Here is a 27,927-nt window from a genome sequence, read left to right as displayed (position 1 = left end):
GGGTGTCAATCCCACGCCTGGAGGCAGTCAAAATTTCGCCCGTTGAACTTCGCACCTAGTATCCACCCTTGTCCGAGGCAAGCGACCGATCCCTCCCCGCCTCCTATTCATCTAATGGCCCCATGACCAATAGGAGGAGGAGATGCAAGTCACTAGAGAACTCCCCGTATGGCGGTCCCACCGATCCGCCGCTGATATCCCGAGGGAAGGTTTTGAGAAAGAAAGGAATTAGTTTGCGAGCCTAACCTAAAGCTTAATTAGCGAGTACACTAGTATTGCATGGCGCAACCGAGTTCTGTGGGTCATCTTATCAATCAACAATACTTGTATGGAACGAGTGGTAATTTTACGTCCACTGTGCCTGACGATCCTCGAAAGATAACTTGAATCTGCTTTGGTCCCATGCACATAACCTTTATTCTGGAGCACCGGGGAGTGTTGTAGAGGCGAATCAGCTAGCTAAGTATGGATTGAATTGGGACATTGTATGTGGATGCAGCCGTCCTGTCTTTTTCGGCCATGGGTCGAGTAATTGTACGATTCTATGGTGCCGGTCAAATCAACCACTGGTATAACCGCACTGGCGCCTCGATATACAGGAACAGGGCATTCGTCAAGTGGCCTTCCTTGATTAGTGTGAGTAGCATCGGCGGGAGAAGATTTCTCCCTTGGGTACTCTGGCGTCCTTCTAGATGGCTCTGTCCCTAAATTTTAGTTGATTCCAACTATGAAGGTATAATAACCAACACCGGGGTCCCACATACGCCTAAGTAATCAATCTAGTTGACCTTTCCACTAAGCTCTGGCACTATAGCCATGTTTCGACCATATCCACCGTCTTGGTTCAGGTACCTCGATAGGAATTCTCGTCAGCGTTGTTGTCGCAGAACAATTACGGCGTGAAATGCCACATTTTCTTCCGATCTCCTGTGTATATCTGAGTAAATCGTACCTTGTGACAAGAGTAGAGCATACCTCTGTTATGTGGTGGTTTAAGGAGCATTGCCCATAGTAAATCCGTTATAATGCCATGTGTCTTGGCGTGTTTCTTGGCAAGGCGTTGAAGTATCTCGAATACGGTAACTGTATCGTTACAGCCGACTATCAACCCAAACTTCAACCATCCGCCTGCTGGGGCGCCCATTTTTTGACCGGGTACGATTTATCAGATCCTTGCCCATGACTCCAGTAAACCAATCGCTTCTGACCTCCTCGCTATCAGATTTTTTCTTGCGTCTTGGCAAACATCCTTGACCCGCTTATAGTTACCAAGGCCACGCCTCTGAGACCCTTTGCATGCCGCGATAGCCATACTTTGGGCATATGACCAGAGATTATTCCCTGTGAAGATTGATAAGCGAGGACCGGAGTGGCCATTTTTGTTACGTAGGTAATTCAACATCGTATACACCCGGACGCTGGAGGCCCGGTCGAATTTGCTCCTAGTGCCATGGCAATTTCGGTGTGGTGCCTCTACAGATGGTTGGAGTGGCACCTGAGCCGCTGAAAAGACGCATCCGAATGGGTTGCGGGAATCGGAGAGACTTAGAGAAATTTGTCGTTGATCCGCTGGGGTATATGTTGCTATCGTCTCCCTCGGTCATTGCAGAGACCGAGACAAGACATTTGGCTTGGACTCTCATTCACTTCTGACCCTTTCAACTGTCTCTTCGGGTTGCCTTGGACAAGGCTTACTGTCGACAAGATGGCCAACAGTGTGTTTGCAGTGACAGGTACGATACCTCTGGCTCTTGCACCTCAATATAGCAAGACATTTGCCCTTTGATTTGGTGCTCACAATATACAGTTTTCTTCATCTGCTTTCGTGAATGTCTCGAGAGTGTCATTATCGTCTCCGTGCTTCTGTCTTTCCTGAAACAGACACTAGGAGGAGAAGGCGATGTGCAAACCTTAAAACGATTAAATCGACATGTATGCCTTTTCCCCCACAGAGATTCACTTTCTCCCTTCTTACATAATCCAGGTATGGCTTGGTGTAGCATTAGGTCTCTTCATATGTCTATGTGTCGGTGGTGGTATGATTGGTGCCTTCTACGGCCTCAACAAGGATGTCTTCACCGGCAGTGAGGATATCTGGGAAGGTATCTTCGGTTTCATCGCTTCCATCATTATCAGTATCATGGGTGCTGGCCTGTTGCGTGTCTCGAAGTTGCAGGACAAGTGGCGTGATAAGCTGGCCCAGGCTCTTGAAGAGAAGGAGAAGACCAACATCGGTATTTACCAGCGTTTCAAAGACTGGTCCAAGAAATATGTCATGTTCCTTCTTCCGTTCGTGACTGTTCTTCGTGAGGGTCTTGAAGCCGTCGTGTATGTCGGTGGTGTGGGTCTCGGTCTCCCTGCTACTTCGTTCCCTCTCGCAGTCGTTTGTGGTCTTGCTGCCGGTATTGCTGTCGGATACCTTCTATACAGGTTAGTTTGTCCACCCTTGCTGGAAAGGTTTACGGTTCAGTCTAACATTTCTACTCCAATAGATGTGGTAACACTGCCTCACTGCAATACTTCCTGATCATCTCGACCTGCTTCCTCTACCTCGTCTCCGCTGGTCTCTTCTCCCGTGCCATCTGGTATCTCCAGAACAACGCCTGGAACAATATCATCGGTGGTGATGCCTCCGAAACAGGTTCGGGAGCCGGTTCCTACGATATCCGCCAGAGTGTCTGGCACGTCAACTGCTGCAACCCCGAACTGGGTAGCGGTGGTGGATGGGGTATCTTCAACGCCCTTTTCGGTTGGACCAACTCTGCTACCTATGGATCCGTGCTGGGTTACAACCTCTACTGGATCTGTATCATCATTGCCTATGTTTGCATGTGGTACAATGAGCGTTACGGCTACATTCCGTTCTTCTCGGCCTGCATGCGCAGAATCCGCCCTAAGAAGGCTGCCAGCCGGTCCAGCAGTGAGGGCGTGATTGAGAAGAGCAAGGAGGTTGATATGATGCCATCGCAGATTGTCACCAGGGAGATCAATGCCTGAGCGTAGGGCTAAATGTTTTACCGTCGGTGTTGTGGTGAACACCGTTAATGAAATTTGGAGGGTGCTAGGAAAGATGAGGGGCCTTGAAGAAAGGAGGTTGCCCACCGCGCACGGCCAGGCAACAGCTAGTGATTGCGATGATTATGTTCGGATCTACGGGTTGGGAATGTCAGTTCCCGCCACATAATGCTATTACGGTGGAAAAGCTAGAGGAACTAATTATTTTTGTGAATCAAAATTGCAACTATTATTCCCACCGTCGGCTGACAATCATCCATCATTGTAGGCTGATCGGAACATCTGATCTGGAATTGGGAACATGAGGGGAAGAGAACACAACTAAGAGACTGCAAGTCTCTCTACCTCCGATACTGCATGACGAAATTCGTAGTACGCGTCAATCAACAGGGAAGGAAAGATAACTGAATAGGTGGCGAGCAAGGCTCGGGGATAAGCGCTGGCGGCTTGAGCTCAATGTGGATCCTCCGAGCTGCGGACAACATAGCCAGCCGCCATATAACTATACGAGAGCCCAATAAACTTAGAGAGAGGTGAGTCCCATTTAAACTCCAACAGTTTGATGATCATGTATCATTCAATTTTATTAACGTGCCTAACAGCCTTCTCCATGACTACCACCACCACGGCCCTCGCGATCGGGGAACCGCAACCCATGCACAACGCCAACCACATCTTCAACGCCATCCACTCCTCCATGCGACAATGGGGATCATCACTTCATCATAATGGAATGTCTTTTTTTCTTGCTTCTGTCCCGAAGGGAGTCAAGCTCTATCACGGTGACACACGATCAGACCCCATCTCCAGGATAGGCTGGATGGCTTTCGACCCCGAGCACGCCATGGTATTCGCTCGAACTCCTTCAAAACAGCCATCTCACAGCGTGGACTCCGAGTCCCAGCAAGTAATGATTACCCCATCTGAGACTGGCTGGCTTCACACCTACGCGACCACGGAAGACCTTCGCCTCGTTTACATTGACGGTACCTCGGCGGGGAAGTCACAAATAGGCACACTGGACCTGCAGGACAGAGTCCTATTCGAAGTTAAACTGGAGCATGGAGGCGTAAGCCAAGAGTCAGCGCGCGCTCGCGCCATTTGTGAGATCGTGCAAGAGGAATGGAATGGACGTATCGACGGCGTGATCCGGATGGCAGCAGGTTTTGAGATCATTCTCTGTAATCCCGAACAGAAGCTAGACACAGTCAATATTGCTCGAGTGACGCTTCCCAGTCGGGATTCCGCAAAGAAGAGCGGCAAACCTGGTGACTTGCTTCGGACGGTCACATCAAGGTACCATGGCATTGGCGGCGACCGGGTCATTGTCAACTATGACGCTTTCGTCACTGCATATGACTATGGTCTCGATCTGTTCCATGGTGGTAGCAAGCATCCGCGTCTTGCGCATCTCCCTGCTTCATCGCTTGCGCCCATTAGGGATGATTTGACTGTGCTAGTCATGAATCACGATCCTACGACGCGGGTGATAAACTGGCAAGGAGTGGTGGATATGGTGGTTGAGAAATACGGTCGCATTCTGCGCGGCTTAGTATCCGCCCATCATGACGATCAGGCTGCTCGTCTCGAATTTATTATGGAGACGGCAGAGCGTATATTATCCCCATTTGTCGATCGCGACAATCGTGATTATTACGCTGAGATTGACCGATGTGCTAGCCAGTTCATTCCAACTCATGCTCCTAAGGACTCTTTGGGCTACCGAGCTGTCTATACTGTTAGCAGCAGGATCTGTAGCAGTCTAATGGCAGTCATGGAGGCTAAGGAGTACGGTATAGTGACAACTATTCTGCAGGACCTGATGCACTATCTTGACTGGAGTGTATGGAAGGAGTGTTCTGGTTGCCAGGATGATGAATTTTGTGCTGTTCCTATCTGGCCGCAGGGGTCACAGGAAGATTACGATCATCCGCGATGCCAGAAGTATGATAGCGCCTTTCAGGGGGACAATGACTACTGGGGCCCTGTGTGGCGTTAGTTCGCACAGATATCCTTGGTCTATCTTTTGCATGTTATACTGGAGTTTTTATACGGTGTTGGGTTTGGGTAGTTAATTGAGTTTGCGACTATAGATTCTACATCCATCACATCTTCACATATCACATGAGCAGACCGTCTTGTATACTTGAACAGAGTTTTTTTTAGCAATTAAGATAGTGACATTCTCCCTTGACACCGTGGCGGTGCTGCGATGAGTCCCACACTCAATCTGGGTCCCCTCGCCGCCGATTGCCAGATTCGGAAACTGACGCCGACCCCGGCCATCCTCCGAAATCTATCACTGTCAGTCTAGACGGGCCCGAACCGAGCAATCCCACGCGCAATATTAGCACGGTTGATTTCCAGCCGACACAAATAATTGACCCCTGTGGGAATGGCTCACTAAGATATTCAGTGTCCGAGTGAACGGCATTTCACCCCCGGCTTATCCTGTACAGCCCTACGAAGATCACCCCGCTAACCCGTTCTGGTGACCCTTTGCGAACAGGCAGTGGGGGCTTGTCGGATGTTGGCTTATCCCTTTCTCGCTCTAGTAGACTTTTTTATTTGCTTTTCGTCCAGTGAGAGTTGTTGCTTTTCAATATGCGCTCTGGAGAATGCCCCCTGAGAAGTATTTAAGTTGCCTTGCTCCCTGCTCTTCAAGATGGGCGAGATACACTGCACGGATACACGTCGTTTGAGCAAAATATTTACAGGTAAGCATGGACAATGTCTTTAATATGGAGGTAAAAATATATTAATATGATAAAAGATATTCAGGTTTTGGAAAAAAGAATGCGACACGGAAAATCAGTTCAGGCATACAGTCGCCCAAACTGCTTTCGTCTCAGCATCGAGGGTATAAATCACAATGGTCATCGTGTCTCATAACACGGCATGAAAGTTTGCAGCTTACTGCACGGCCGTAAGGCTGCGAGTCATTGGGGATTGTTCAAGTATGCTTGAACGAGGTTCTTCCGGTCTACCATCTGCGCACAGGACAGAGGCCAACCGGTAACCCATGGTCGAACCAACACACTCGAGAGCAAGCCGGCAGAGACTCAATTGGTCTGCTGTCGCAAGCCCGGAATTTACGACCACCCACATCGGCCATAGAAGCGTGTATCCATTCGCCAGCTTGCTGTTGGGGTGCAGCTGGAATCCATGATTTGGGGTGACATGTCCCAATGTGTAAGTCACAGTGTCGCAAATCACCTCTATCAGGCTTCTGATCCGATCGTCTATTCCGCTGAAGGTCTCTACAGGGAAATCTTCAATATGTTCATCGTTTATCGCAGATGCAAATGGAACGAACTTCTCCCAACACTCGAACACGTGGACGAGATAGAGAATTTGTGCTGCCTGGACGACGGCCAAGAAGCATGGGGTCCATGGATCTCGTGAAGCAGCCTGCTCTGCATGATTCACTTGGCCCATACCCGGCACGGCAAATTGGCGTTTCCAATGTTGAGGGACTGCCTCGTCCCAAATGTTGATTTGTTCCATGATGAAATACGCCCGTCCCAAAATGGAATGCAATAACCGGGCCCTGGCGGTGGGCGGGTAGTTGTGTTCAGTTCTTCGGAACTCGCTGGCCCCTTGACAAAACTCGGAGATCATACTGGTAATTATCCCTGAGCGTAGCACGTAGTCGGGATTGTACGCCATGTTGATAGACGCTGGCAAGCAGGCATACGCAAACTGATTATTCGCTACCGCTTGAATTTGCTGAAACGTACGAACTAAGTCAACGATGGCTTTTGTGATTACAGTGGTTCGACTTACTATTTGAGTGAATGCCCAACCAAATAGTTTGCGGGCATATTTGCTACTGCGCTCCGGTCTACCCCGAAGATGCATTAAAGAGCATATTCCAGGGATATGAGGATTGACTGCCCCCTGTCTCTCGCCGCTTAGATCCTGAGGTTTGGTAAGCAAGTGGTGCCGGTTAATCCGGTCGATGTTGATAAGCTTACCATGAACATACTCAAGAATAGTGCAGCTGCAAACGTCTCGTCTTGAGTCGAGGTCTCCCTGTTGCTGAGTGACGCCGTGAGCGATTTCAATGCCACGCCATAATGCTTCCTAGCATTCACATAGAGCTCATTTACGCGAGCGGTGTTGAATAACGAAAGGTAGGATACGCTAAGGATGGCATGTCTCAAGGAAGGGTCATTGCCTTTCTCTTGATATAGCTCAGGAAGAAACGCAAGATGACCCTCACAGGGAGACTTCTCGGTAGGCAGGACATGCTGATGAAAGAAATAACAGAGTGATTGCCACTCCAGACATGGCGTTATCGCAGCAGGGGGGCTAGGTGGTGTGGATGGGGATTTAGTGGGAATCAGACGTGTATCCGTTCCATCTTGATCTGATACTGCCGCGGACGGTGATCTTGAGCCATTTGCGGGCTGTTCACCGTCCGTCGTCTTTTTGGTTCGTTTCCTGGCTGCTGCCTTGCCTGCTTGAGGTTCTTTCGTGGCTTTATATTCACGAAAGGCAAAGGCATCCGGATAACCCGTACACTGCCTTCCCTGTGTGACGCAGCGACGACATGCTGGTCGAGCCCCATCACACTGTTCCAGGTCAGTTAAGAATCACGTAGAAAGAGAGACAGAACAGCTTTTGTATCATTGTTATCGAACATACCTTCACTTTACGCCTCCGGCATACATAGCAGCCGGTGCTAAGCCTTCCAGGGAACACCATGTGTATAAGCGGCGGAGACGAAGCTACCAGATGCAGGCAAGGACAGATGCAGGTCAGCTCGGAGAATGGAAGAGGCTGTGATTTGCATGCAACAGGAATAGGCAGTGCTTGCGAGACCGACGATGTGATTCATTCCAGTGCAAAAAAAGAATAGCAAGCGGGCAGCAACTGCAAGTTTCAGATCCCCGTCTGGAAGAGGGGAAGTGCGACGGCTTTCCGCCACCAATCGGATATCGGGCGGGATCGACGCTCCGTTTCTGTCACGTGTGCCAGACCCTCGTCTATATGGTCTAGCGCTGTCGTGGCCCTACGGGGCCACTCGCAAAGTCACCCCAGGAAGGGTTTAGCGTCAGTAACGCCAAGACCGCACCGGGAGTGCGAGCCAATCATCAGCTGTTCGTACCAGCGGTACCAGGTTTCCCTTCCAAAAGGAGTGCTGCCGCGGTCTTGGCTTAAGCTTGACCTACTTTTTGAGACTGCCGACTCTATATCCGGTAAATGTTTATCCATACCCTGTACAGGGCACACAAAACCAGCTGGTGAGCCCTCATGCAACATGTGAAAAATTCATGTAATGGAGAGATGTTCCCGCTTACATACCTGGATCTAAATGCTCTCTACATCATCTCACATTCTACTACACCCCTGTCGGCCAGTACTAATATGTACTTTCGAGAGCTGGGTCCTCAACGCTTATACATCATTATAATATCACGAGTGCCTACGGAGAAAATGTCAAGTCGTGTATGGTAAACTACAGTCTCATTCTCCGTTTCATGCCTATCGTAGTAAGCTCAATGTTCGATCTACATATATCTAGGGTACTAATTATCAACGCACATCACATGAGCCCTCAGAAATCCTTTCATGCTTAGGGCCACTAAGTTCTCCTTCTCGGAAAGAGGGCCTCCCAACATTCCACCTAGGATTTGTAATACTTCGACTAATCAACTTGGCACATGAGTCAAATGCTCGAGTACCACTCTACTAACAATGCTTTGCGGGTAGACCGGCAGTAATGCTCGGTAGTATATCGGTCTCTATAACCACACTTCGGCTTTTCGAATGAGCGAGGACTAATGGAGGAGATAGGTGCCATTTTAGGAGAACCCATGCTACTTGACGTGAATTGTAGATATGTAATTGACAGTCCCCGTCCGGCATCTCATTCCACATATTCGAGGTCATATTTTGTGCAGGTTGTGTGTCCTATACGCTGCGCATAAGGTAGAGGGGCACGACAAAGCCGTATCCAATATTGTAGAGCAGAATACGTCATGAGGCACTCATCTTATTTCATCATCCGCCCGAGTGTTGTGGCCACCTGCTTGCTCTATCGAAAACCGTCATATCCCCTCAACCATGGCTTCCACCGTTCTTAAATACTGGTCCTTCCTTGTCGAAGAATTCTGCAACATCCGCCACCAATACCTCTGGTCGTTCCCACGCAATAAAATGTCCCCCAGATCTATGTTGCTTCCAAAATTGAATGTTGCAAGTCTCGCTCATCCAGTCGCGGGGGTATAACCACAGCTATCACAATGAATGAACTCTCAGTCCATGTCACGGATCTTCAAAAGCAGCCGACATACCTCCTTTGGAAAAACCGAACAACCGACAGGCTGGGATATATATCTGCCTAGCATACTGTTTCCGTCTTCATTCAAAACTGCCTCTGCCTCTTTGTAAATCTGCATTGCTGCACTCGGACTTCCCTGATAGTGTATGAATGTCCAATGAATGAGTTCTTCTTTTGTCCAAGGGTAGTCGTGGGTCCATGCCTTCAGTTTGCCCACTAGCCAAGCCAGCATACCGACGGGGGAGTCATGTAATGCGTAACCAAGCGTCACGTTCTTTGTCTCTTGAACCCGCTGATACCCGCGCTGTGGATGGCTTCAGTCAGATGCAAAGAGCAGTTAGTCATCTGCTTAGTACTACTCACTTCATTATGCGCAAACCATCTTGTCCTCTCCAAGTTCTCTAGCTCTTGCGTATCATAATCCATCCTCTGGTACCGCTGGAACTTCTCAGTCGAGCTTTCTGCACTGGGCGGAAGTGCTAGGAACATGTTTATATGGATCGCCAGCACCCTCTCTGGATGGCCCAATGCCATGTATCTCACAATAGACGAACCCCAGTCGCCACCCTAAACGGTCCCTTAGTCCAGTGGCGGTGAAACAGTTGAGAAACATCAGAGCTTACCTGACAAACAAACTTATCGTAACGTAGTGTCGCCATTAGTCGAGCAAAGCAATCGGCATATTGCTCCAAACCAAACCCGCTCTGCCGAGAAAAGTCGCTGAAACCATATCCGGGTAAAGATGGTGCAACGACGTGGAACGCCTGCTGTCCTTCTGGGGGGTCCGTGAGCAATGGTATGATCTTGAGTGCTTCCAGAAAGGACCCTGGCCTAATACATCCACATTAGCACGTTGAATGAAATCAAGGAGTATGCTACTATACCATCCATGAATAAACAGTAAAGGAATTGCATCCGCCCGTGACGATGGGTGATGCAGAAAATGAATGTCCAATGCCTCAAAACCAGGAACTTGTATCGCCGTCTTGTAATGATGAAACGTATTCAGGAAACCTTCGAATTTTCTCCAGTCATACTCATCCCGCCAGAATTCTACAAGGTGCTTGAACTCGGCATGCCCAGTCTCTAGGTCGTTCCATTCCACCTCACCCATGCGCTCATCGAGACGAGCGACCCTGAGCTTCGTTTCGACTTCCTCAAGGAGAGTCTCGGAAATATGGACCTTGAATATTTATCTGCTCAGTATGAGTCACCACGCCAGCCAAGAAATAACTTACAGTAAATGATCTGATATTTGCCATGTTGCGGTTTAGTTTCTGTTGTAAAAAGGAACTCTGGCGTCAACAGTATAAGATTCCAATATTTTGCGGTCGTCAAAACGTAATTACAAACGAAGGTTGGTTTATACGTCTTTGAACCCTTGAAATTAAGTATATACTCAGCCTAAATCTACGCTGATATCATAACCAGAGTTGGCCAAGTCGGCGTTCTCCACTTCGGAAAGGCATTACCCGCCAACCCCACCAAATGCGATTGATCCCCCGTGTATATTTATCACAAGACCTCAGTACTGACTCTAACATCCCTTGGACAGAAATTGTGAAATTCCATGTTGATTGATCACGAAAAAATGGAGTCGTACCTAAAAGGTCGCACGGCAGTTATTGTGAGTCCTCTGTTCCGCGTAGTTTCCCTCCTTTGCTAATGATGCTATCCTAAGACCGGCGCATCCATGGGCATCGGTGAAGCTATTGCTATGACCCTAGCAGAGAATGGAATGAATGTCGCCCTATTAGCAAGAAGCGGGGTATGTATCTCGATAACGTTGGTTCCACAGGAAAGTCTGACTCGGAATCAGCCGAAGCTAGAAGCCGTGAAGGCTCGAATCGAAAGCAAATGCCCCAATATCAAGGTTCGCGCCTACAGCGTTGACATCCAAAGCCATGCGGAGGTCAACGCGGCTGTGGAACTTATTGTATCCGCGTTAGGAGACATCGAGGTTTTGATCAACAATGTAAGCTTGCTTTCGGGATTCGAGATGAGGGATGTGAAAACTGACCCTCGCCAAAGGCTGGGCTCGCTCTTGGTGCACCAGGGAGATTCTGGGAACTACCGATTGAGATGATAGAGCAAATGAATGGCACGAATATTACGGGAGTGATGTACATGACTCACAGCGTTCTGAACCAGAGTATGTGGCCCAGAAAACGCGGCACTATCATAAACGTCTCGTCGGTTACCGGGCTTGAATGCCCTCCTTTTGATGGGGAAGCTGTATATCACGCAAATAAAGCCTGTCTTGAGGCATTTACCAACAGTTTGCGGATGGAAACAGCTGGATCCAACATTCGTGTCTCAGTCCTCCGACCAGGTTGCGTGGTCAGTCACTTTCATCTTCAGCGCGTTAAGTATGATCAGAACGCGATGGATGAGTTTTTCTACGGGTATGAACCCCTCGTACCGGAGGATCTGGCTGAGGCGGTATGGTATATGGTCAGCTGTCCTGAGAGAACTACGATCAAAGCGCTTGACTGTGTGCCAACCGCGCAGAGAGCCCTTACTCGCTTTGACCGGGAATGGAATGCACGGAACGACGGAGACAATCAAGCATAAAAGGCATGACAGTCGTTATGGTAGTTTACAAATATCGTAATGAGAATGAAATGAACAAGTCTCCTTCCATTATTATTGTTATTTTTATTGATTATTCATCAATTGGAGCAGTCCAGGGTTAAGGTATAAAGAATACACCTGGTCTAGAAGAAACAATGCCCTACTGGGTCTTCGGCCTGAAAAAAGTCCTTAGGCAACAGTTATAGCATGTTAGTAGATCACACGTACGGAATAAGTCAGTAATTATTCATGTCCTTTTTTGCCACCAACCAATATTTCTTTTCTTTGCGCGTTGACTATAGTCAGCCTCGACGAAGCTGATGACGTATCTAGTAAAGGAACGTGGGCTAGATAGTAGTTCATCAGACTGTCATTTATAATCAAGGGTACAATGATCTTCAACTGTAACTGAGCGGGCCCATTCTTGCTGCTGACAAACCACCCCGCTCAGGGCCCACAGTCTCAGGGTCGTCCATTTTCAGTCAATCCTGTCATGGACATCGACACAATACCTCATCATCTCGCTGCTCTGAAAATGCCAGCTACACAAAAGAGGCAGCGTGTCTCCATTGCTTGTGTACCATGTAGAAAGAAAAAACGTCGCGTGAGTCTGAAGACATATGATAGCTGGTTGCGACCCTGACCCCGAGTATAGTGTGATGGGCAGAAGCCCGTTTGCCAAGTCTGTGAAAGAGAAGATCGCGAATGTAGATACACATATCATCTTGAGAAGCGAAAGTTGGTGATACGGAAACTCTGGCTGAACTCATCGCTGAAAGGACCCTAGGCCTCCGACCAAGTGCTATATCCATGCACTCCACTCCAGGATTGCTTTCCTAGAACATCAACTCGCAGCAGCCCCCAATGGTGCAGAACAAGGTGAGTTCCTGGGCTTAGGCAGTGACGAGGAAATCTTGAATACGGCTAGTCTAGAGCCTGCATCACATCGCTTTTCGGGCTTCAGGCGAGAGTTCCGGATTTCGGGGGCGTACGGACTGTTCTACTCTAGGGAGCTTGGCGAACAACAGCAAAGCTCTAGCGGGGTGGGCATCTTGGAAAAGGTAGAGTCAGTATCAGAAGAGCTGTTTTTACTTTCTCCTGATGCACAAAGCCAGCTTTTAGACGACTTTTGGACCTGGAGAAATACTTGGCCAGTTCTAGTCCATGAGCCTCTGTTTCACAAAGATTTGACCAGCGGCGGAGTCAAAATCTATGCCACCCCAACCTTATCGGCAGCAATGCTAGCCTTCAGCTCCCAATATGCCAGTGATGCACAGCTCAGTGTCTGGAGAACATCAGGCGAGGCTCTTGCTAAACATGCAAAAAGCAAAATACTCGCGCAAATAGAATATCCCAGTCTGGACATTGTCCTGGCAGCAGCTATTATCGCTCTAAGAGAATTAGCAGTCGACAATCTGTCCTCTGCTTCGCAGTATATTGGTAAGCCTATATACTAACATCAGTATTTGAAGGCTCACACATCTTAGGGATTGCTTTTCGACATTCTCTGACTCTTGGACTTCATGTCGAAACACCTACAATAGATGGATCGATACAAGGCTCCCAAGAAGTTCTAGAAGCCCGGTCACTTGCATGGTGGGGTGTCTGGCTGCTGGAAAGGTCTGATTATCTCCAACGCTATGCCTGAACTCCAAGCTAATACTGCGATAGACACATATCCCAAATCCTTGGGCAGCCAAGTGCTCTACGCGACGGTGACATGCGTCCAGGACCAGTCCCAATCCTTCCCAGTGTCGAGTATCGCCTATGGTCGGTATCTGACAAGTCAGATCCAGAATTGGCATTCTCCAGTATGTCAAATCTTCAATATGCCTGTCAGCTAGTGCGCATGGTATCACCTGTTCTGGACGAAATGTAAGTGATCACTGCGAGAAATCGACAGTGCTCATGGATTTTCCCGGCCGGACTCAGAGAGGCCTTTTTCGTCGATTTTACTAACTACGCCTCAAGTCATGCACTGGAATCTCCTCTAAGCATACATAAAAAGGAAGAGAAAGCTACAAAGACTCATGTCGCCATGTCCGAATTCTACAATAACTTGCCGAGTCACCTCAGACTCCCTGCCACCGCTACGAAGCAACTGAGCCCACCTGTGTACCAATTCAAGTATACAATCCTAGGAGACCACAACGAGGGGTGATGAGGAGCTAATGTATGTCCAGCTTGCTATATCACAACTTGAAAATCATGCTTCATCGTCCTTTCATCAAAACAGCCCCGTCACTGCATGATTTGGAGGAATTGAAAGGCCCGGAAATGGTACATATCCAATCAGCAACTTTTTCAGCCATTCGCATAACATCCATCATTAATGCGTATAGAAACTTCTATCCATTGGTAAGTACCACTTAGAGAATCAACTCCACCGCCCTCTTTTGGTCTACGTTATACGAATATTGGCCCAGAATGAAATTCTATCTAGAATACTGAACTGTAATTAGGAAAATCTTTCCCCATTCGCCGTCCATAGCTTGGCAACTTCATCTCTCGTGCATCTTTTGAATGCTGACTCGGCTGATGCCACTCTGTCGCAACGGACAACGCACCTTTACCGTCTCAACATCCGCTTCCTGGGCCAAATGAGCTCAACGAACTATGGCAGCAATCGCGCAATAGAGGCTCTTACATCCTTAGAATGTGAGGGGGATGCATCGATCCAGCCGAATGCCACGAAACCATCCGTGCGTGACCGCGGAGCAGATGGTAATAGTTTTGTTTCCGCGGGACCAAGAGGAGCGCCAACCACAGCACTAGAATCGATGAACATTTTCGGCCACATAGATTCCATGGAGAATGCTTTCGATTGGTTTCAGTTGCCTCTGAACGAACAACTGGTTTTTGATGATGTCATTGAGAGCACTTTGTGGGAGAACGTATGCGAAAGCCATGACCCCATGGGCGGCCTACCGCCTCTCCACGGAAGTCTATAGGTGGTGCATCGGTCAAAATATTATGGTCGTGCCTTATCTACTGGGGTAACCTCCTGCAAGTGGAGATTGGGAGAGAATGGCTTGGCTTTGTTGATTCGGAAAGCAAAAGCCCGTTTCCCCGGAGCGTAATCAACATACTCCGTTGAATTTTCACCCAACTCGTGCAGGTCTACAAGCGGTCTGGCCCTCACGACTTAGGAGATCTTGTCAATCTGTTCTGCAATGTCGACCGAGTACCCTAATCGATCACGCGCCGGTCTTAGCACAAGGCTAGACCAGTCTGTAATCCCATGATGGATTCTTACCCATTCAACCATCGCTAGATATTACAAAGGGGTTGTTTCGGCCTGTCTAGATTATGGGATCGATATGACAAGTGGGCAGTGGGCGTGTCATGGGGTGTCCGTACAGAGCGGCATCCGAGTCACGATAAGAGGGGTGGGAAGAAGTGGGTTTGGATTGCGATCTAGATCAACCTCTAAAAGACAATTATTAGCACCCGGCATTTGACTTTTCGCAAGGCTGGCTGAAGTTCAGATTGCGGGTCCGGCATACTCTAACCGATCTCCCGTCTGTGGGGCGTTAGGGACCAAAGATTTCTGTTTAATCTGGCTTTTGAAGGGCAAAAATTTTTATTTCACCTTCATGTTGAGGCTAGTATGGACCAGATGGTGCGGCTGATCGGAAGACAGCGTGGGGAATCAGTAAGGGGCGAGTTTTGTAGAGTCAAGCAGAATGTACAATGTAGGTAGATATGGAGCGAGATGGCAGATGGATGGATCATAGTTTGGGGTTGGCCCTTCCGAATGGGGAATGTTTCGGCGCCCCCGGGTACGGGGGGCAACACTTGCCGACTGCGCAAGGGCGTGGTCCTTTCCTTTCATTTGCTCTCCATCTTCATTCCTTTCTCATTCCTTTCCCTGCATGCCTGCAGACACAGCCAGGTTACATTCCAGGAATGTAACGTCTTGTTCACCTCATGCAAGCAAGGCCAATTAAATTGATGAATGACACATGTTCCACGGATAACCACGAGGGATCAATCCGGTACCCCGAATCAACAATGCTTTGATGCCTGGCTAGTTATCGTGAGAATGCCCGGCCGACAGTATGGACCTCTACATGGTCGAGCTACACTAGGATACCTCAGTCCCTCTGCGTTCGCCTCACCCTAGGCTATACTTCCGTCGGCGTTCGTGATACCATTTTCCGTTAAAATGAACGCTTGGCACTCTTTGTTGGCTTTTCGATTCATCCTTCCTGTCATCTCCGTGGGCGAATGATTGGACGACCTGTACGCCATCACTAAGATTAGGTTACATTCCGTAAGAAAACTGTTGCAGCAGCCCTGCCGATGCCGGCCCGACACGTTTTCGGCTCGGTCAACACCTTGGCAATCCCGGCATGGTGGTTATTGTGCTACCAGATGCATCACGTTATGAATGTAGTGGTAACGCCAAGAAGATGCCAGAAAGGCAGAGTCATTGACCTGTCAGAGGACATCGTGAATACATACTTGAACGCGATTGGCTGCCGACACCCTTTATCGCAGGCTACATGTTGTCTTGCTGTTCGGTTGTCAATGACACTCGCTCGGTCTCGTTTCCGGAAGCCACGCGACGACGGAAATGCGCTGTTACCGGTCCCCATCCTCAGAAGCAAGGGATATGAAGCAATGGCTAGGAAGTACCCTACACAATGTCGACGGTAAGGAGTCTTGAGTGTAGGTTGTCTAGAAGTAGCCCCCCCAGGAATGTGGCGGTGCACGATTTCGAACGGGCAATGTTCTAGAGCAAATGATGCCATTTGCTCGCCCCATGAAGTGATACTAATCTACTTACACCAGGCATTACCATTCTCAACGTTGAACATGCCCATCTAGTTCAATCATAGCAGGTTCATGTCAGGCGATAGGTCGCTTTGCCTGTCCATGGATGGCCATGCTGCAGGGTTACATGCAGTAAGAACGTGGATATCCCCATGCAAACCGGATTTGTCAAGGGTTTTGCCTCTGGAATGGCGTCATGGTTGGTGGTTGAAGATGGGATGGACCAAACGACGTCTACGGTTTGGGATGCGGTCGGTGGCCGGACTACCGCTTTGGGTACCCCGACAAGCGCTCGAGCCGCTGATTGGCGCGACAACCCAACGTCTCTATCAAAGGTATTCGATGGCTTGGGTACTGAAAATCTCACGGGGTAATGCCGACGATGATGGTGTGTAACTCGAGCTCATTTGTCATAGAAATTGTCAAATTCTTGCTTTCTTTTTTCAAGGGCGAGACTTTGCAGGCGTTGGGTACAAGGCGCAGTGCATTGTGTCACTTGAGTGTGCCATGTGCGGCTAGCCCTCATCAACGCAGGAATGGTGGAGAGAAGCAATGAAAGTTAATCCAGAGTGTTCCAGGCATTTTCATTGAGTCCCGGCCGTGGCCCCACGGCGATCGATCGATATCGGAGCTGCACCCTCCCTACGCCTAGTGCTACACGCTACAATCGTTTCCTCGGATACTCCGACGTTCATGACGTCGTGCCACCATTGCTTTTCCTAGAGCGGTGCAGTCGGCCACCTTCAACTCCGATGTTGGGCCTGCAGGGCTGAAGTATGTGATTCTACTATATAAGACGCTCGCCTTGTTCCTGTTATGGCCTTCTCCATCCATAACAAACCCACCCACCTTCCAGTTCCTTGTTCTTGCCCGGCGCTCTCTATTACTGGTACAGGACTATAACCTCGCCCGACCTTTATTTGGCCTTGCTGTCTTGGCCAGTTCCTTGTTCGAGATATATTCCATGAATCCCACAACGGCAGTGTTTCTTTGGATCACCTAAGAAACAATTTTCTCATCATGGATACAAAGGAGCTATTAGAGAAGCCTTCAGGAAAGGATGGGGCTTTCAGTCCTACGCGCCAACCTGGGAATATGCATGCAGAGCATGCCACCCAGCCAGATGATGATAGTGAAATTCAAGGGAAGTTTCACGGCCCCGTGAAACGAGAACTTACCGAAGACGACTGCTACGAGAAGCTGGGCTTCTGTTTCCCATGGTACAAAAAATGGACAATCCTTACGGTCATCTTCGTCGTGCAAATGTCGATGAACTTCAACAGCAGCACTTACTCCAACGCCGTCCCGCAACTCTCCGAACACTTTAATATCAGTGAACAGGCCGCCCGAGTAGGCCAAATGATCTTTTTAGTCACATATGCTTTTGGCTGTGAACTGTGGGCCCCATGGAGTGAGGAGTATGGCCGGTGGCCGATAATGCAGCTCAGTCTACTGTTCGTGAATATCTGGCAGATACCGTGTGCTCTTGCTCCTAACTTCGCAACGATGGTTGTCTGTCGTGGCCTTGGTGGTATTAGCTCTGCAGGCGGCTCTGTGACTCTTGGGATGACGGCTGACATGTGGGAGCCGGATGATCAGGGCTTTGCTGTCGCTTATGTGGTCTTGTCCTCTGTGGGAGGCACCACCATTGGACCGATATTTGGCGGAATGATGCAGCAGTGGTTGAACTGGCGGTGGAACTTCTGGATCCAGCTTATCTTTGGCGGTGCTACTCAGCTCCTGCACTTTTTCCTTGTCTGTGAAACTCGATCGACGATTCTTCTTGACCGAGAGGCTAAACACCGACGACAAACCGGCGAGGATCCTAATGTGTATGGACCGAACGAGCTGAAGCCCTCACGACTCAACATCAAGGAGGTCCTACACGTTTGGCGCCGACCCTTCGAAATGTTCCTCTGTGAACCTATTGTGCTCTTTCTATCTTTGCTCTCCGGTTTCTCCGATGCGCTCATCTTCACCTGCATTGAGTCGTTCTCTTTAGTCTTCGCACAATGGGGGTTCAATGCCGTCCAAATCGGTCTGTGCTTCGTTGCCATTGTGATCGGCTACTTGTTTGCCTACGGTATTTTCCTACCCGACATCTACCGTCAACGCCTGGTCCGACGCCGGGAGGGAAATGCCTCTCGGTACGCTGAGCGACGCCTTCTACTTTTGCTCTTCATTGCGCCTCTTGAAACGATTGGACTGTTTGGATTCGCCTGGACCTCTATGGGCCCCGAGTACACCCACTGGATCGTACCGTTAGTATTTGTGTTCCTGATAGCTATTGCTAATTACGGCATCTACATGGCTACCATCGACTACATGGTTGCCGCGTATGGAGAATACTCTGCGTCTGCGACGGGAGGCAACGGGTTTGCACGAGATCTGCTCGCCGGACTCTCAGCCATGTACGCAACACCCATGTACACCAATATCGGTGGCCGATTCCATCTACAATGGGCGAGCACCATTCTTGGCTGCTTGTCCGTCCTGGTTACAGTCCCCATTTACATTTTCTATTGGAAGGGACCTGAGATCCGGGCCCGAAGCAAGTTCGCCCAGACTTTAGAAGCGGACCGGCAACGGCACGCAGCCGTCCGTCGGTCCAGTCAGGTCACCATCTCGCGCAAGACATCCATGGCCTAAGCGCCTGGCTTGCGGTAAAGGCATATGAGGGTGCAGTTTGTCGGAGTTTCCTTTTTTGGCTGGTCCGAATGACGCCATGATTGACGTTTAAGATCCGCGTGTATGCATAGATACCCGTTTTGCTTTTTTTTTTTTCCGCTCGATGTGCTGTCCTACCAGGGCGTCGGGCCACGTGTACTTCAATGTATGTGGAATAAAACAAGGTTCACTTATCTGCAAAGTCCTGTCGATCTTTCGGGTGTAGTTCTGCCGGTGTTGGTATGCTTAGTGCTTATTAAGACCCATTGCCATGGTATAATCGAATTATTCAGGATGTATTAATATCCCTCGCCTAGAACCCCCCACATGTAAAAGCAGTGAAGATGTAAATGGATCACGTATTGTAAAATGCGGTATGATAAGGGGGGAATGGGTAGACAGGCCTGGATGTATGTACGAAAGGACAAGGATTCATCAGTCGATTCCGCGGTTGTCCGTATCCTAGGTCAGCCGAAGAGCTGTCCCTCCTTCGGTGGTTAGACAGCTTTCCAAGGGATACTCGGGGAAGGTACTAATTCAACATATGGTCATTTGCGTATTTATGCCGTTCGTGAAGTGCGAGACCTCCAAGTCTGAACAGGACTGTAGTGGGTTCATATGTTTTGCTCTTGTGTAGTGCAAAGGAGTACTCCTATTTGCAAAGGACATCAGGTGAGGTTCTGTCATCTGCCATTTGATATATGACATTATGGTTATACAGGGACCTGGATCTTGGGCATCAGACACTTTCAGCTATACTTGGATATTAAGTTGGAATTTAGAATCACTAACTATGTTTGCACACACCACAGCAGGGAACTGAGAGATGGCATTATCACCTATCGGATTCGTTATTGCAGTATTTATACTGGCCATTTCTATCACACTGAAGATGTGATTCAAAGCGGAGGGATGTAACATCAGGGTGATCATGACCCATTTTAGCATACTGGTAGCGTAGTGGTGAGCTGAAAGATGCCGTCTTTGTGAACAGGCGGCCCATGCGTAGATGGTATGGGCCAATCACACTTAACATCACATTGCCCCTTGGACATGAAGAAGATACCCCTACAACCTCTTCACATCGATCTACATGATTCCTAAATCTGCGAATATCTGCGATCGTATATAGAGCCGATGCTGGAATATGTCTATAAATACGGCAATATTCACCCCATGTCCCTCAATGAAGTACCGCACACACCATTTCCTTTTCTTTTATGACAATCAATCAAACAATCGCTACAGACATATAAACTTAGTGTCTTATTAAAGTCCAATTACCATGCAATGGCACACAGGTTACGGCAATAGAACCATGGGCAAGTGGGCGATTCTCACCAACCATGAGCGTCTGTACTGGTTCTATGGCGATGGGGGAAGTGCGGATGGCTACGGAGAGAGACACTACATGCGTCTCGGTTATTTGAGATACATTTCGACATGGTCTCGCGATTGGCATGTGTACCATGAAAAATGGGATCAGGTAGGTCTCACTTCATCTTGTGTCAGTGTGATTGAGCTAACTGATGTGGGCCTTCCCCTCTCATACCATGACGAATGGAAACAGCTGGATGTTCTCCGAAGATGATATCAAGGCGTACGGAGATATCATCGAACAGAATGCTGGAGGCGCTTATTTTGCACCGAACCTTACTATCATCCTGGCGCACCTTGGCGGCCACGTCGGCCTTGAATAACAGAATGTGACAAGGACATAAACGTTTCAGGGTGGTAGATTATGCAGGAGTGCAGGGAGAATTGCGGTGAGAGTTCTAGAGTGTCTTTTCTTTTTGTTTCGACTCCTCTTTCTGTTGCCCATGGCTTTCCGGTTAGGTCATGGTAGGACTGCTTATCTGAGAACAGTTAGGGTAGACCTCAGGATATACATAGTTGCATTGGCAGACCCTGAGTTGAACATGACACTCTAGTCCAGATCATTCCTTACAGCTAAGGTATGTCAAGGCATCCAACTAAGTAGTAATCGTCATATTGTGAAGTGTCTTAGAACTAAACTAAGTGCGGGAATATATTTTGTGGGATGAATGAATCCTCAGAGGTGCCGAGTACAACGATACTATATATATCTTGCCGTTATGGCTGCAGAGATGGTACCGACGCATTTACGTAACAATAGACAGCGCTCGATGTAAATACTGGACTCTGCAATCTATCTTCATCCTATCGTTCCGAACCAGCGAAGGCGAAGATCATCATCTCTCGGCTGCAGGAGACAACAACTACGGGAGGGAGGGTTCCGCAGCCAACCGCAGTGCGGAAGGACATTCCGAAATGCCGCACTGGGGCCATGAGTGGAAAGCCAATGTCGGGCCGCCGATTGCCAAAGATTGGAGCGGTAGTGCGGGGAAAGTGAAAGGTAAAGTGCGCCCAGACTATCAGACTGGACCAGCCAAAGCTTGGACATGTTGCTCGGCCGGAAATGGAGCCGTAGGAATGACGGCGGGTGGCTGTCCTCCAGATATCGTATCCACCATCACCAGCCGAGGACAGCTGCATTGCGGTCAGCATACTTATAAAGGGTTCGCATCGCTCGCATTCTTCCCTGAAACTGAAGAATCCATATCACATCGTCTACACCACAATCATGGCTATCCAGACGATTCTTATCGCCGCTGCGGCGGTGGTCTACTTCCTGGTGCGCTACATGAACCGCACCGATGTGCCCAAGATTAAGGGCATCCCCGAAATCCCCGGTGTGCCCCTCTTTGGCAATCTCCTCCAGCTGGGCACTCAACATGCCATCGTCGCCCGGAAATGGGCCAAGTCATTTGGCCCTGTGTTCCAAGTCCGCATGGGTAACAAGGTAAGTGAAATATGCGATCGGAGATTTGAATGATTTAAACGGTTCCTGTTCCTGACCCGCCCTTTCTTTGCTTCTTTCCAGCGCGTCGTCTTCGCCAACAGCTTCGACTCTGTCCGCCAGCTCTGGATCAAAGACCAGTCTGCCCTGATCTCCCGTCCCACCTTCCACACCTTCCACAGCGTCGTATCTTCTTCTCAGGGCTTCACCATCGGTACCTCGCCCTGGGATGAATCCTGCAAGCGTCGTCGCAAGGCGGCCGCCACCGCGCTGAACCGCCCCGCCGTGCAATCCTACATGCCCATCATCGACCTCGAATGTACCGCCAGTATCAAGGAATTGTTCAAGGACAGTCAGAACGGTGCCCGCGATATCAACCCCAAGGCCTACTTCCAGCGCTTCGCTCTCAACACCAGTCTTACTCTCAACTACGGATTCCGTATCGAAGGGAATGTCAACGATGAGCTGCTGCATGAGATTGTTAATGTCGAGCGTGGTGTCGCCAACTTCCGCAGTACCAGCAACAACTGGCAGGACTACATCCCTCTGCTTCGTATCTTCCCCAAGCAGAACCGTGAGGCACAGGAGTTCCGCGAGCGCCGCGACAAGTATCTGAGCTATTTGCTAGAGATTCTCAAGGACCGTATTGCCAAGGGCACTGACAAGCCATGCATCACCGGTAACATTCTGAAGGACCCTGAGGCCAAGCTGAATGAAGGTGAATAGTCCCACTGTTTCCCCCCGACTAGAGTATCTGTTAACACCTAACAGCCGAGATCAAATCCATCTGCGTCACCATGGTCTCTGCCGGACTGGACACTGTCCCTGGAAACCTGGTCATGGGCATCGCTTATCTGGCATCCGAGGACGGCCAGCGGATCCAGCAAAAGGCTTACGATGAAATCATGAAGGTCTACCCCAATGGAGATGCGTGGGAGAAATGTCTGGTGGAGGAGAAGGTGCCCTACGTGAGCGCGCTGGTCCGCGAGACTCTCCGCTTCTGGACGGTCATTCCCATCTGCCTGCCCCGTGAGAGCACCAAGGATATCGAGTACAACGGCGCGACTATTCCTGCCGGAACGACCTTCTTCATGGTGAGTTTGGACACTACCTTCCCCTATCACTACGCGATTGCTAACCCCATCAGAACGCCTGGGCCGCCGACTACGACGAGGACCACTTCAAGATGCCGGAAAAGTTCATTCCCGAGCGCTATTTGGATATCGGTGAGGGTTCGGGCACGCCGCACTATGGCTACGGCGCTGGTTCGCGCATGTGTGCCGGCTCTCATCTGGCCAACCGCGAGCTCTTCACGGCTTACATTCGGTTGATCACCGCATTCACCATGCACCCGTCCCGCGATCTGGCGGATCGGCCTATCCTGGATGCACTGGAGTGCAATGAGATCCCTACGGGATTGACGACGGAGCCCAAGCCATTCAAGGTGGGCTTTAAGCCGAGGGATCCGGTGAAGCTGCAGCAGTGGATTGTGGAAAGCGATGAGCGGACCAAAGATTTGTAAAGGGTTCCCTAGTTGACGATTTTTTTTTATGATTCTGGATGTATATATACATAGTAGAATGCTGCCTTGACCTGTGACCTATCTTTTCTCTCTATCTATCGATTTATCTACAAACTTTCTCCGTGGCATTAGAATCCCACCTGCAAGGGGTGACACGGTGCAACTCTGTTACGAAGGACACGTAGCGAGCAAAGCAACCCATCGAACCCACCTTCAGCCGAGGAACTGCATCATGTCCCACTGTAGCCTGTCAGCCATCATCTCCATTGACGAATAACAACCCGAGAGATTCTCGTACTAAAGCAATGGCTGCGAACTAGACTGCGGAACCCCGCCGTGGTGGCCGATCGGCGCTCCTTCACCGCCGCCCATCCAATGATGCATCGCTGGATTCGCTGCTTCTCAGCATCGTTCCTCCATCTTTTCGACTCTGCATTCTTGCTTCCCTTCCAAGACAGTCTCGTCGTTGTCCTCTGGATACCTACCCACCAGGGCACTGCCGCAACATGGACAGCCATCCCCTCGAGTCGTGGGAGCGACCGCCAGACGACGATCTCGGCGATCGGGACGAGGCCCGACCGCGCAAACGCCGTCGCAAATACATCGCCAAAGCTTGGTACTGCTGCTCCCCCTTAGCTACTCGAAAGCATCCATCGATCGCATCTAACCTACTCTCTAGTAATGAATGCAAGCGTCGCAAAATCAAATGTAATGGGCAGTCCCCTTGTCAGCGATGTGGTCGCCAGCGCATCGACTGTGTGTACGAGTCGCCGCCGCGAACAGAGAGCAGCGGAGAGAACCAGTACGATAATCCTCTCTTTTGAAGATGTAGCACCAAGCAACACGATTAACATGAACCAGTGAAACTCTCGACCGTCTCCTGACTCAAATGACAGCTATGCAAGAGCAAATCACCTCTCTCACCACAGCCGTGCACGCCTTGACGCAAAATACCCTCGTCTCAACAGCAACAGCACTGCCGCGGTCGGACGTAGCATCTCAGCGACCCTTCCGGCGGCACTCCTCCATCAAGGAGAAAGAATCTGTCTTTCAAGGCCCAACCACCTCCGCGTACAGTCTGGACCTAGCGAAATCCAGCCTCCAGCGTCGCGGAATCGTCGAAGAACATCCCGATGTCGCGGATGCTGAAGACGGCGATGTTGATGGCGACGAGGGCGATACGGCCCCTTCTCAGATGATCCCCATGGCTGTGGCTGCGTCGCCGCCACACACGCGCCATCATCCGTCCGGTGATCCACTGTGGACCATCGGGAAAAGTGAAGCGTTGCGGCTGTGTCGCGTGTATGAGGAAGAAATGGGAGTTATGTATCCTGTGCTAGACTTATCGCAGCTCCTGCATCAGGTGGAGTTGTTGTACGGGACAGAGTCGTGGCCCCGGGTACCCGTTGTCCAGGGCAACGAAGAGCAGTTGGATAGCACCGCTGTGCATATACTGCGCCTGGTGTTTGCTTGTGCGCTTACGGCCGAGGCAGCGGGAAGCAGTGCCCTGGCGCTGAGCTTGTTCGAGAGTGTCCGAGAAGTGGCGGATAACTTTGTCTGGGGAGTAGCGGGGATCAAGAACATCATCTTCTTGACGTTGGTGGTGAGTACACCCATGCCCTATATTCAGAAATATGTCTGAATAGTTGTAGGCCATCTTCTACTTCCAAATCGACGAAGAAACCCTCGCCTGGCGCACCATCGGTATCGTTGAGCGCATGTGTCTCGAACGAGGCCTTCACCGCCGCGAAACCCTCAGCCAGCCATCCATAGCCAAGGCAGGCAAAGACCGCGTCCTCCGACTCTTCTGGTCGATTTACATTCTCGACATCCGCTGGAGCTTCGGCACCGGCATGCCCTTCTCCCTTGAGGACAGCGACATTGACCCGTGGCTACCTGAGCCGGAGGAAAAAACGCCCTACCTGCGTGTCATGATTCGGTATAGTCGAATTGCGGCGAAAGTGTGGAAGTTCATTTCGGCCTTCAACAACACCAATGAGATCAAGAAGGAGGAGATGAATTACCTCGATTGGCAAGTCCAGCGATGGACGGCAGACATCCCGCCCGTGTTGAGCATTAACTCGGGTAACGTCCACGAGGAGCCACGGAGCTTGCGTCGCTTGCGGTCTCTGCTGTGTTTGAGGGCGAATCAACTGCGCATGCTGATCCATCGACCTGTGCTGCACTCAGCGGCACATATCGCCAAGTATCCTGCAGAGTCACAGACCGTGGTAGAGTTGGCCAAGGAGTCGATCCGATTCATCACCAATCTGAACGAGACGACGGACATCTATCGCTTGCAGCAGGTGACCTTTAACTGGTTTCTGGTGTCTGCTGTCGCGGTGGTCTTTCTGGCTGTTACGCAGGCTCCTACCCACTTTAGTACCACTTGCAAGGAAGAGTTTTACATGGCCCTGGAGCTGATCAAAGGCTTCTCGACGAGGTCGTATATTTCGCAGCGGCTGTGGAAGTCGATTCGAAGCTTAAGGAAGCTGGGTCCACAGCTCATGCATCGGCCGGTGCAGAGTCAACCAGAGCCCGAGTGGAGAGGAGGCGCTGCAGTGCCAGCGGAGAGAGGGGACCTTGGCAACGTGGTGGAGGTCGCACCGAGCCAGTCAACAGGCACGCAGGAGCAGTCACCGCTGGACGGGGCGCAGATGACGCGCGAGCTAATGGAGTGGTTCGAAGCGGTGGGGAATCTCGAGACGCAGATTATGGGCATGGCGCCCGAGGGATTTGATGCCGGGTGGCAGCGGTACGATTATGGGGAGGAGTTGTCAAGTGTGATGAAGGATTGTTTTTAAATCCATCTTTTAATGTAAAGCATTGTTCTAGTATCCACGACGCTATTCGCTTCATAACGGGTCTTTCTATAGTGTATGTCTAGTACCATCAGATCTTTGCTCGGAAAGCCGCGATCCCCTCCTTCAACCTCTCCAGATCCTCCACCACCCAATCCGTAACCAGCATATGTCCCGGCTCATGCGCAAACACCAACCCATCAATCTTCTCCCCGGCCGCCTCGACCGCCATCTGTGGCGTCACTCCACACGCCTAACCATGATCCCGCATTAGCATACTCCACATACACTTCATCAAAACGCAAGGGGGTAAACAAAAAGAAGAATGAGAAAGTATATCTTGCATACCCAAAAGACAGGCACCTCCCCCTCCCCAAACTCAACCTTATCCCCAAAATCCGGATCATGAATATCCCGAATGCCCAAGCGCTTCACCGCATCCCAGCCCCAAGCAATCGGCTCCCCGTGCGTGGCCAAATACGGGCGCGTGATGTCCCGCACCCGCTCGACCTCTGATTCGTGGTATGGGCGCATCGACACGGTACATGTTGTGTTGGTGAAGATCCCTGCAGGCGAGAGAGGCAGAGAGGTGCGATACATTGGCACGAGGATGTTGGTTACTTGGTGTCGTGGGGTTAGAGGCGGGGTGGCATTGCAGAGAGCCGCTTCGAAGCTGTAGGAGCAGCCTAGGAGGAAGGCTGTGTAGTTCTCTGAACTCTGTTGTTCGTCATCATTCGTAGACCATAGGTCCAGAAGATCACGTTTGTTGGCCGCGATGCATTTCCCGTGCTTGTACACTCGGTATGCAGGACAGTCGGTGCGGATGTCAAAGTCGCTGTTACGGATGCATGGCGTTGGGGAGATTTTGTGGGGGTTTCCCGGGATGCTGCTGATTCCTAAAAGTGGGCAGGCTACGGGGTTGCGGAGGCAGAGGTTATGGAAGTCCTGGCTGTATTTCTCGGGCAGAATGAGGAGGTTGGCTTGCAGGTTGGTCCCGGAGTAGCCGGCTGTGTTGGTGATGGTATTTTGGCGGGCCAGAAGCCGGGTTTTCTGGCTGCTTAGGGTTTCCGGTGTTTGGGTAGTGACGGTCATTTGGATTGCTGCATGAATTCTTGTCATATGTACCTACCGTGCAGTAACTTCGACATTGAGTTAGCATATATAATCAATAACCTCTCGACCGATAGACCTGATAGCCTATCAATTGTTTTGTATCTACCCCATACTCGTGTCTCTATCGGCAGGTGGGCTCCGATATCCGGGGATAAACGTGTTGGTGCTCCACCAGCGTGATAAGGGTTGGTCGCTTTAGTCCGCGATTTCACCAATGAGCGTATGCCAGATGATATCCTCCCGGACAATCTTAACTTTGCTTATCAGTCCATCGGCCCGATGGGTGACCCTGTGGAGCGTAATGCTACTCGCCCCTCACGATAGATAGCTTCCCGGTTTAATGGCC

The 27,927-nt window shown here is 50.1% G+C and overlaps 11 protein-coding genes across 11 annotated transcripts; 8 read left to right on the top strand and 3 right to left on the bottom strand.

The window, feature by feature from the left end:
• Positions 1-1,705: 1,705 nt before the first annotated feature.
• Positions 1,706-2,997, top strand: BO85DRAFT_502786 (FTR1 family protein; the record flags this gene model as incomplete). The annotated part of the gene is made up of 4 exons (XM_025664216.1): positions 1,706-1,733; positions 1,808-1,932; positions 1,985-2,430; positions 2,493-2,997. The coding sequence occupies 4 exons, from the start codon at positions 1,706-1,708 to the stop codon at positions 2,995-2,997; spliced, it is 1,104 nt and encodes a 367-aa protein (XP_025512045.1).
• A 628-nt stretch (positions 2,998-3,625) lies between these two features.
• Positions 3,626-5,014, top strand: BO85DRAFT_379590 (uncharacterized protein; the record flags this gene model as incomplete). Its single annotated transcript, XM_025656348.1, has 1 exon — positions 3,626-5,014. One exon carries the CDS (start codon positions 3,626-3,628, stop codon positions 5,012-5,014), a length of 1,389 nt encoding a protein of 462 aa, XP_025512044.1.
• Positions 5,015-5,839: 825 nt separating this feature from the next.
• BO85DRAFT_480531 (Zn(II)2Cys6 transcription factor) lies at positions 5,840-7,893 on the bottom strand. Its single transcript, XM_025663013.1, has 4 exons — positions 7,666-7,893; positions 6,993-7,592; positions 6,802-6,936; positions 5,840-6,744 (listed from the first exon to the last, which is right to left on the bottom strand). The coding sequence occupies exons 1-4, from the start codon at positions 7,723-7,725 to the stop codon at positions 5,929-5,931; spliced, it is 1,611 nt and encodes a 536-aa protein (XP_025512043.1). The 5' UTR covers positions 7,726-7,893; the 3' UTR covers positions 5,840-5,928.
• Positions 7,894-9,081: 1,188 nt separating this feature from the next.
• On the bottom strand, positions 9,082-10,566 carry BO85DRAFT_502783 (epoxide hydrolase; the record flags this gene model as incomplete). The annotated part of the gene is made up of 6 exons (XM_025664215.1): positions 9,082-9,258; positions 9,318-9,608; positions 9,668-9,871; positions 9,928-10,135; positions 10,189-10,487; positions 10,543-10,566. The coding sequence occupies 6 exons, from the start codon at positions 10,564-10,566 to the stop codon at positions 9,082-9,084; spliced, it is 1,203 nt and encodes a 400-aa protein (XP_025512042.1).
• Positions 10,567-10,895: 329 nt separating this feature from the next.
• BO85DRAFT_379734 (SDR family oxidoreductase) lies at positions 10,896-11,878 on the top strand (the record flags this gene model as incomplete). The annotated part of the gene is made up of 4 exons (XM_025656352.1): positions 10,896-10,931; positions 10,986-11,072; positions 11,124-11,279; positions 11,336-11,878. 4 exons carry the CDS (start codon positions 10,896-10,898, stop codon positions 11,876-11,878), a joined length of 822 nt encoding a protein of 273 aa, XP_025512041.1.
• A 620-nt stretch (positions 11,879-12,498) lies between these two features.
• On the top strand, positions 12,499-15,270 carry BO85DRAFT_427870 (fungal specific transcription factor domain-containing protein; the record flags this gene model as incomplete). The annotated part of the gene is made up of 7 exons (XM_025658178.1): positions 12,499-12,620; positions 12,666-13,318; positions 13,366-13,498; positions 13,550-13,753; positions 13,850-14,035; positions 14,221-14,236; positions 14,341-15,270. 7 exons carry the CDS (start codon positions 12,499-12,501, stop codon positions 14,827-14,829), a joined length of 1,803 nt encoding a protein of 600 aa, XP_025512040.1. The 3' UTR covers positions 14,830-15,270.
• A 2,223-nt stretch (positions 15,271-17,493) lies between these two features.
• Positions 17,494-19,506, top strand: BO85DRAFT_139577 (MFS multidrug transporter). Its single transcript, XM_025654061.1, has one exon. The coding sequence runs from the start codon at positions 17,678-17,680 to the stop codon at positions 19,304-19,306; it is 1,629 nt and encodes a 542-aa protein (XP_025512039.1). The 5' UTR covers positions 17,494-17,677; the 3' UTR covers positions 19,307-19,506.
• Positions 19,507-20,609: 1,103 nt separating this feature from the next.
• BO85DRAFT_441593 (uncharacterized protein) lies at positions 20,610-20,915 on the top strand (the record flags this gene model as incomplete). The annotated part of the gene is made up of 1 exon (XM_025658811.1): positions 20,610-20,915. One exon carries the CDS (start codon positions 20,610-20,612, stop codon positions 20,913-20,915), a length of 306 nt encoding a protein of 101 aa, XP_025512038.1.
• Positions 20,916-21,929: 1,014 nt separating this feature from the next.
• BO85DRAFT_427865 (cytochrome P450) lies at positions 21,930-23,778 on the top strand (the record flags this gene model as incomplete). The annotated part of the gene is made up of 4 exons (XM_025658177.1): positions 21,930-22,148; positions 22,230-22,863; positions 22,917-23,239; positions 23,293-23,778. The coding sequence occupies 4 exons, from the start codon at positions 21,930-21,932 to the stop codon at positions 23,665-23,667; spliced, it is 1,551 nt and encodes a 516-aa protein (XP_025512037.1). The 3' UTR covers positions 23,668-23,778.
• A 262-nt stretch (positions 23,779-24,040) lies between these two features.
• BO85DRAFT_452493 (putative C6 transcription factor) lies at positions 24,041-26,508 on the top strand. The gene is made up of 4 exons (XM_025660836.1): positions 24,041-24,283; positions 24,347-24,469; positions 24,529-25,270; positions 25,320-26,508. Exons 1-4 carry the CDS (start codon positions 24,174-24,176, stop codon positions 26,469-26,471), a joined length of 2,127 nt encoding a protein of 708 aa, XP_025512036.1. The 5' UTR covers positions 24,041-24,173; the 3' UTR covers positions 26,472-26,508.
• On the bottom strand, positions 26,459-27,583 carry BO85DRAFT_452491 (DUF1445 domain protein). The gene is made up of 2 exons (XM_025660835.1): positions 26,817-27,583; positions 26,459-26,721 (listed from the first exon to the last, which is right to left on the bottom strand). The coding sequence occupies exons 1-2, from the start codon at positions 27,558-27,560 to the stop codon at positions 26,560-26,562; spliced, it is 906 nt and encodes a 301-aa protein (XP_025512035.1). The 5' UTR covers positions 27,561-27,583; the 3' UTR covers positions 26,459-26,559.
• Between the last annotated feature and the right edge of the window lie 344 nt (positions 27,584-27,927).

Source organism: Aspergillus piperis (assembly GCF_003184755.1).
Source record: "Aspergillus piperis CBS 112811 unplaced genomic scaffold BO85scaffold_20, whole genome shotgun sequence".
NCBI classification, from domain to species: Eukaryota; Fungi; Ascomycota; class Eurotiomycetes; order Eurotiales; family Aspergillaceae; genus Aspergillus; species Aspergillus piperis.
The sequence above is the reverse complement of the archived record's forward strand: the minus strand, read 5'-3'. Positions and strand labels throughout refer to the sequence as shown.

Bases quoted from the DNA above. Each gene is read 5' to 3' on its own strand.
- BO85DRAFT_480531 (XM_025663013.1), bottom strand. From the start codon at position 7,725: ATGGTGTTCCCTGGAAGGCTTAGCACCGGCTGCTATGTATGCCGGAGG. The intron at 6,937-6,992 runs GTAAGCTTATCA...ACCAAACCTCAG, and splicing joins TATTCTTGAGTATGTTCATG to GATCTAAGCGGCGAGAGACA. The intron at 6,745-6,801 runs GTAAGTCGAACC...CGTACGTTTCAG, and splicing joins GTTGGGCATTCACTCAAATA to CAAATTCAAGCGGTAGCGAA.
- BO85DRAFT_139577 (XM_025654061.1), top strand. From the start codon at position 17,678: ATGGATACAAAGGAGCTATTAGAGAAGCCTTCAGGAAAGGATGGGGCT.
- BO85DRAFT_452493 (XM_025660836.1), top strand. From the start codon at position 24,174: ATGGACAGCCATCCCCTCGAGTCGTGGGAGCGACCGCCAGACGACGAT. The intron at 24,284-24,346 runs GTACTGCTGCTC...CCTACTCTCTAG, and splicing joins AAATACATCGCCAAAGCTTG to TAATGAATGCAAGCGTCGCA. The intron at 25,271-25,319 runs GTGAGTACACCC...GAATAGTTGTAG, and splicing joins TCATCTTCTTGACGTTGGTG to GCCATCTTCTACTTCCAAAT.
- BO85DRAFT_452491 (XM_025660835.1), bottom strand. From the start codon at position 27,560: ATGACCGTCACTACCCAAACACCGGAAACCCTAAGCAGCCAGAAAACC. The intron at 26,722-26,816 runs GTATGCAAGATA...GATCATGGTTAG, and splicing joins GGGAGGTGCCTGTCTTTTGG to GCGTGTGGAGTGACGCCACA.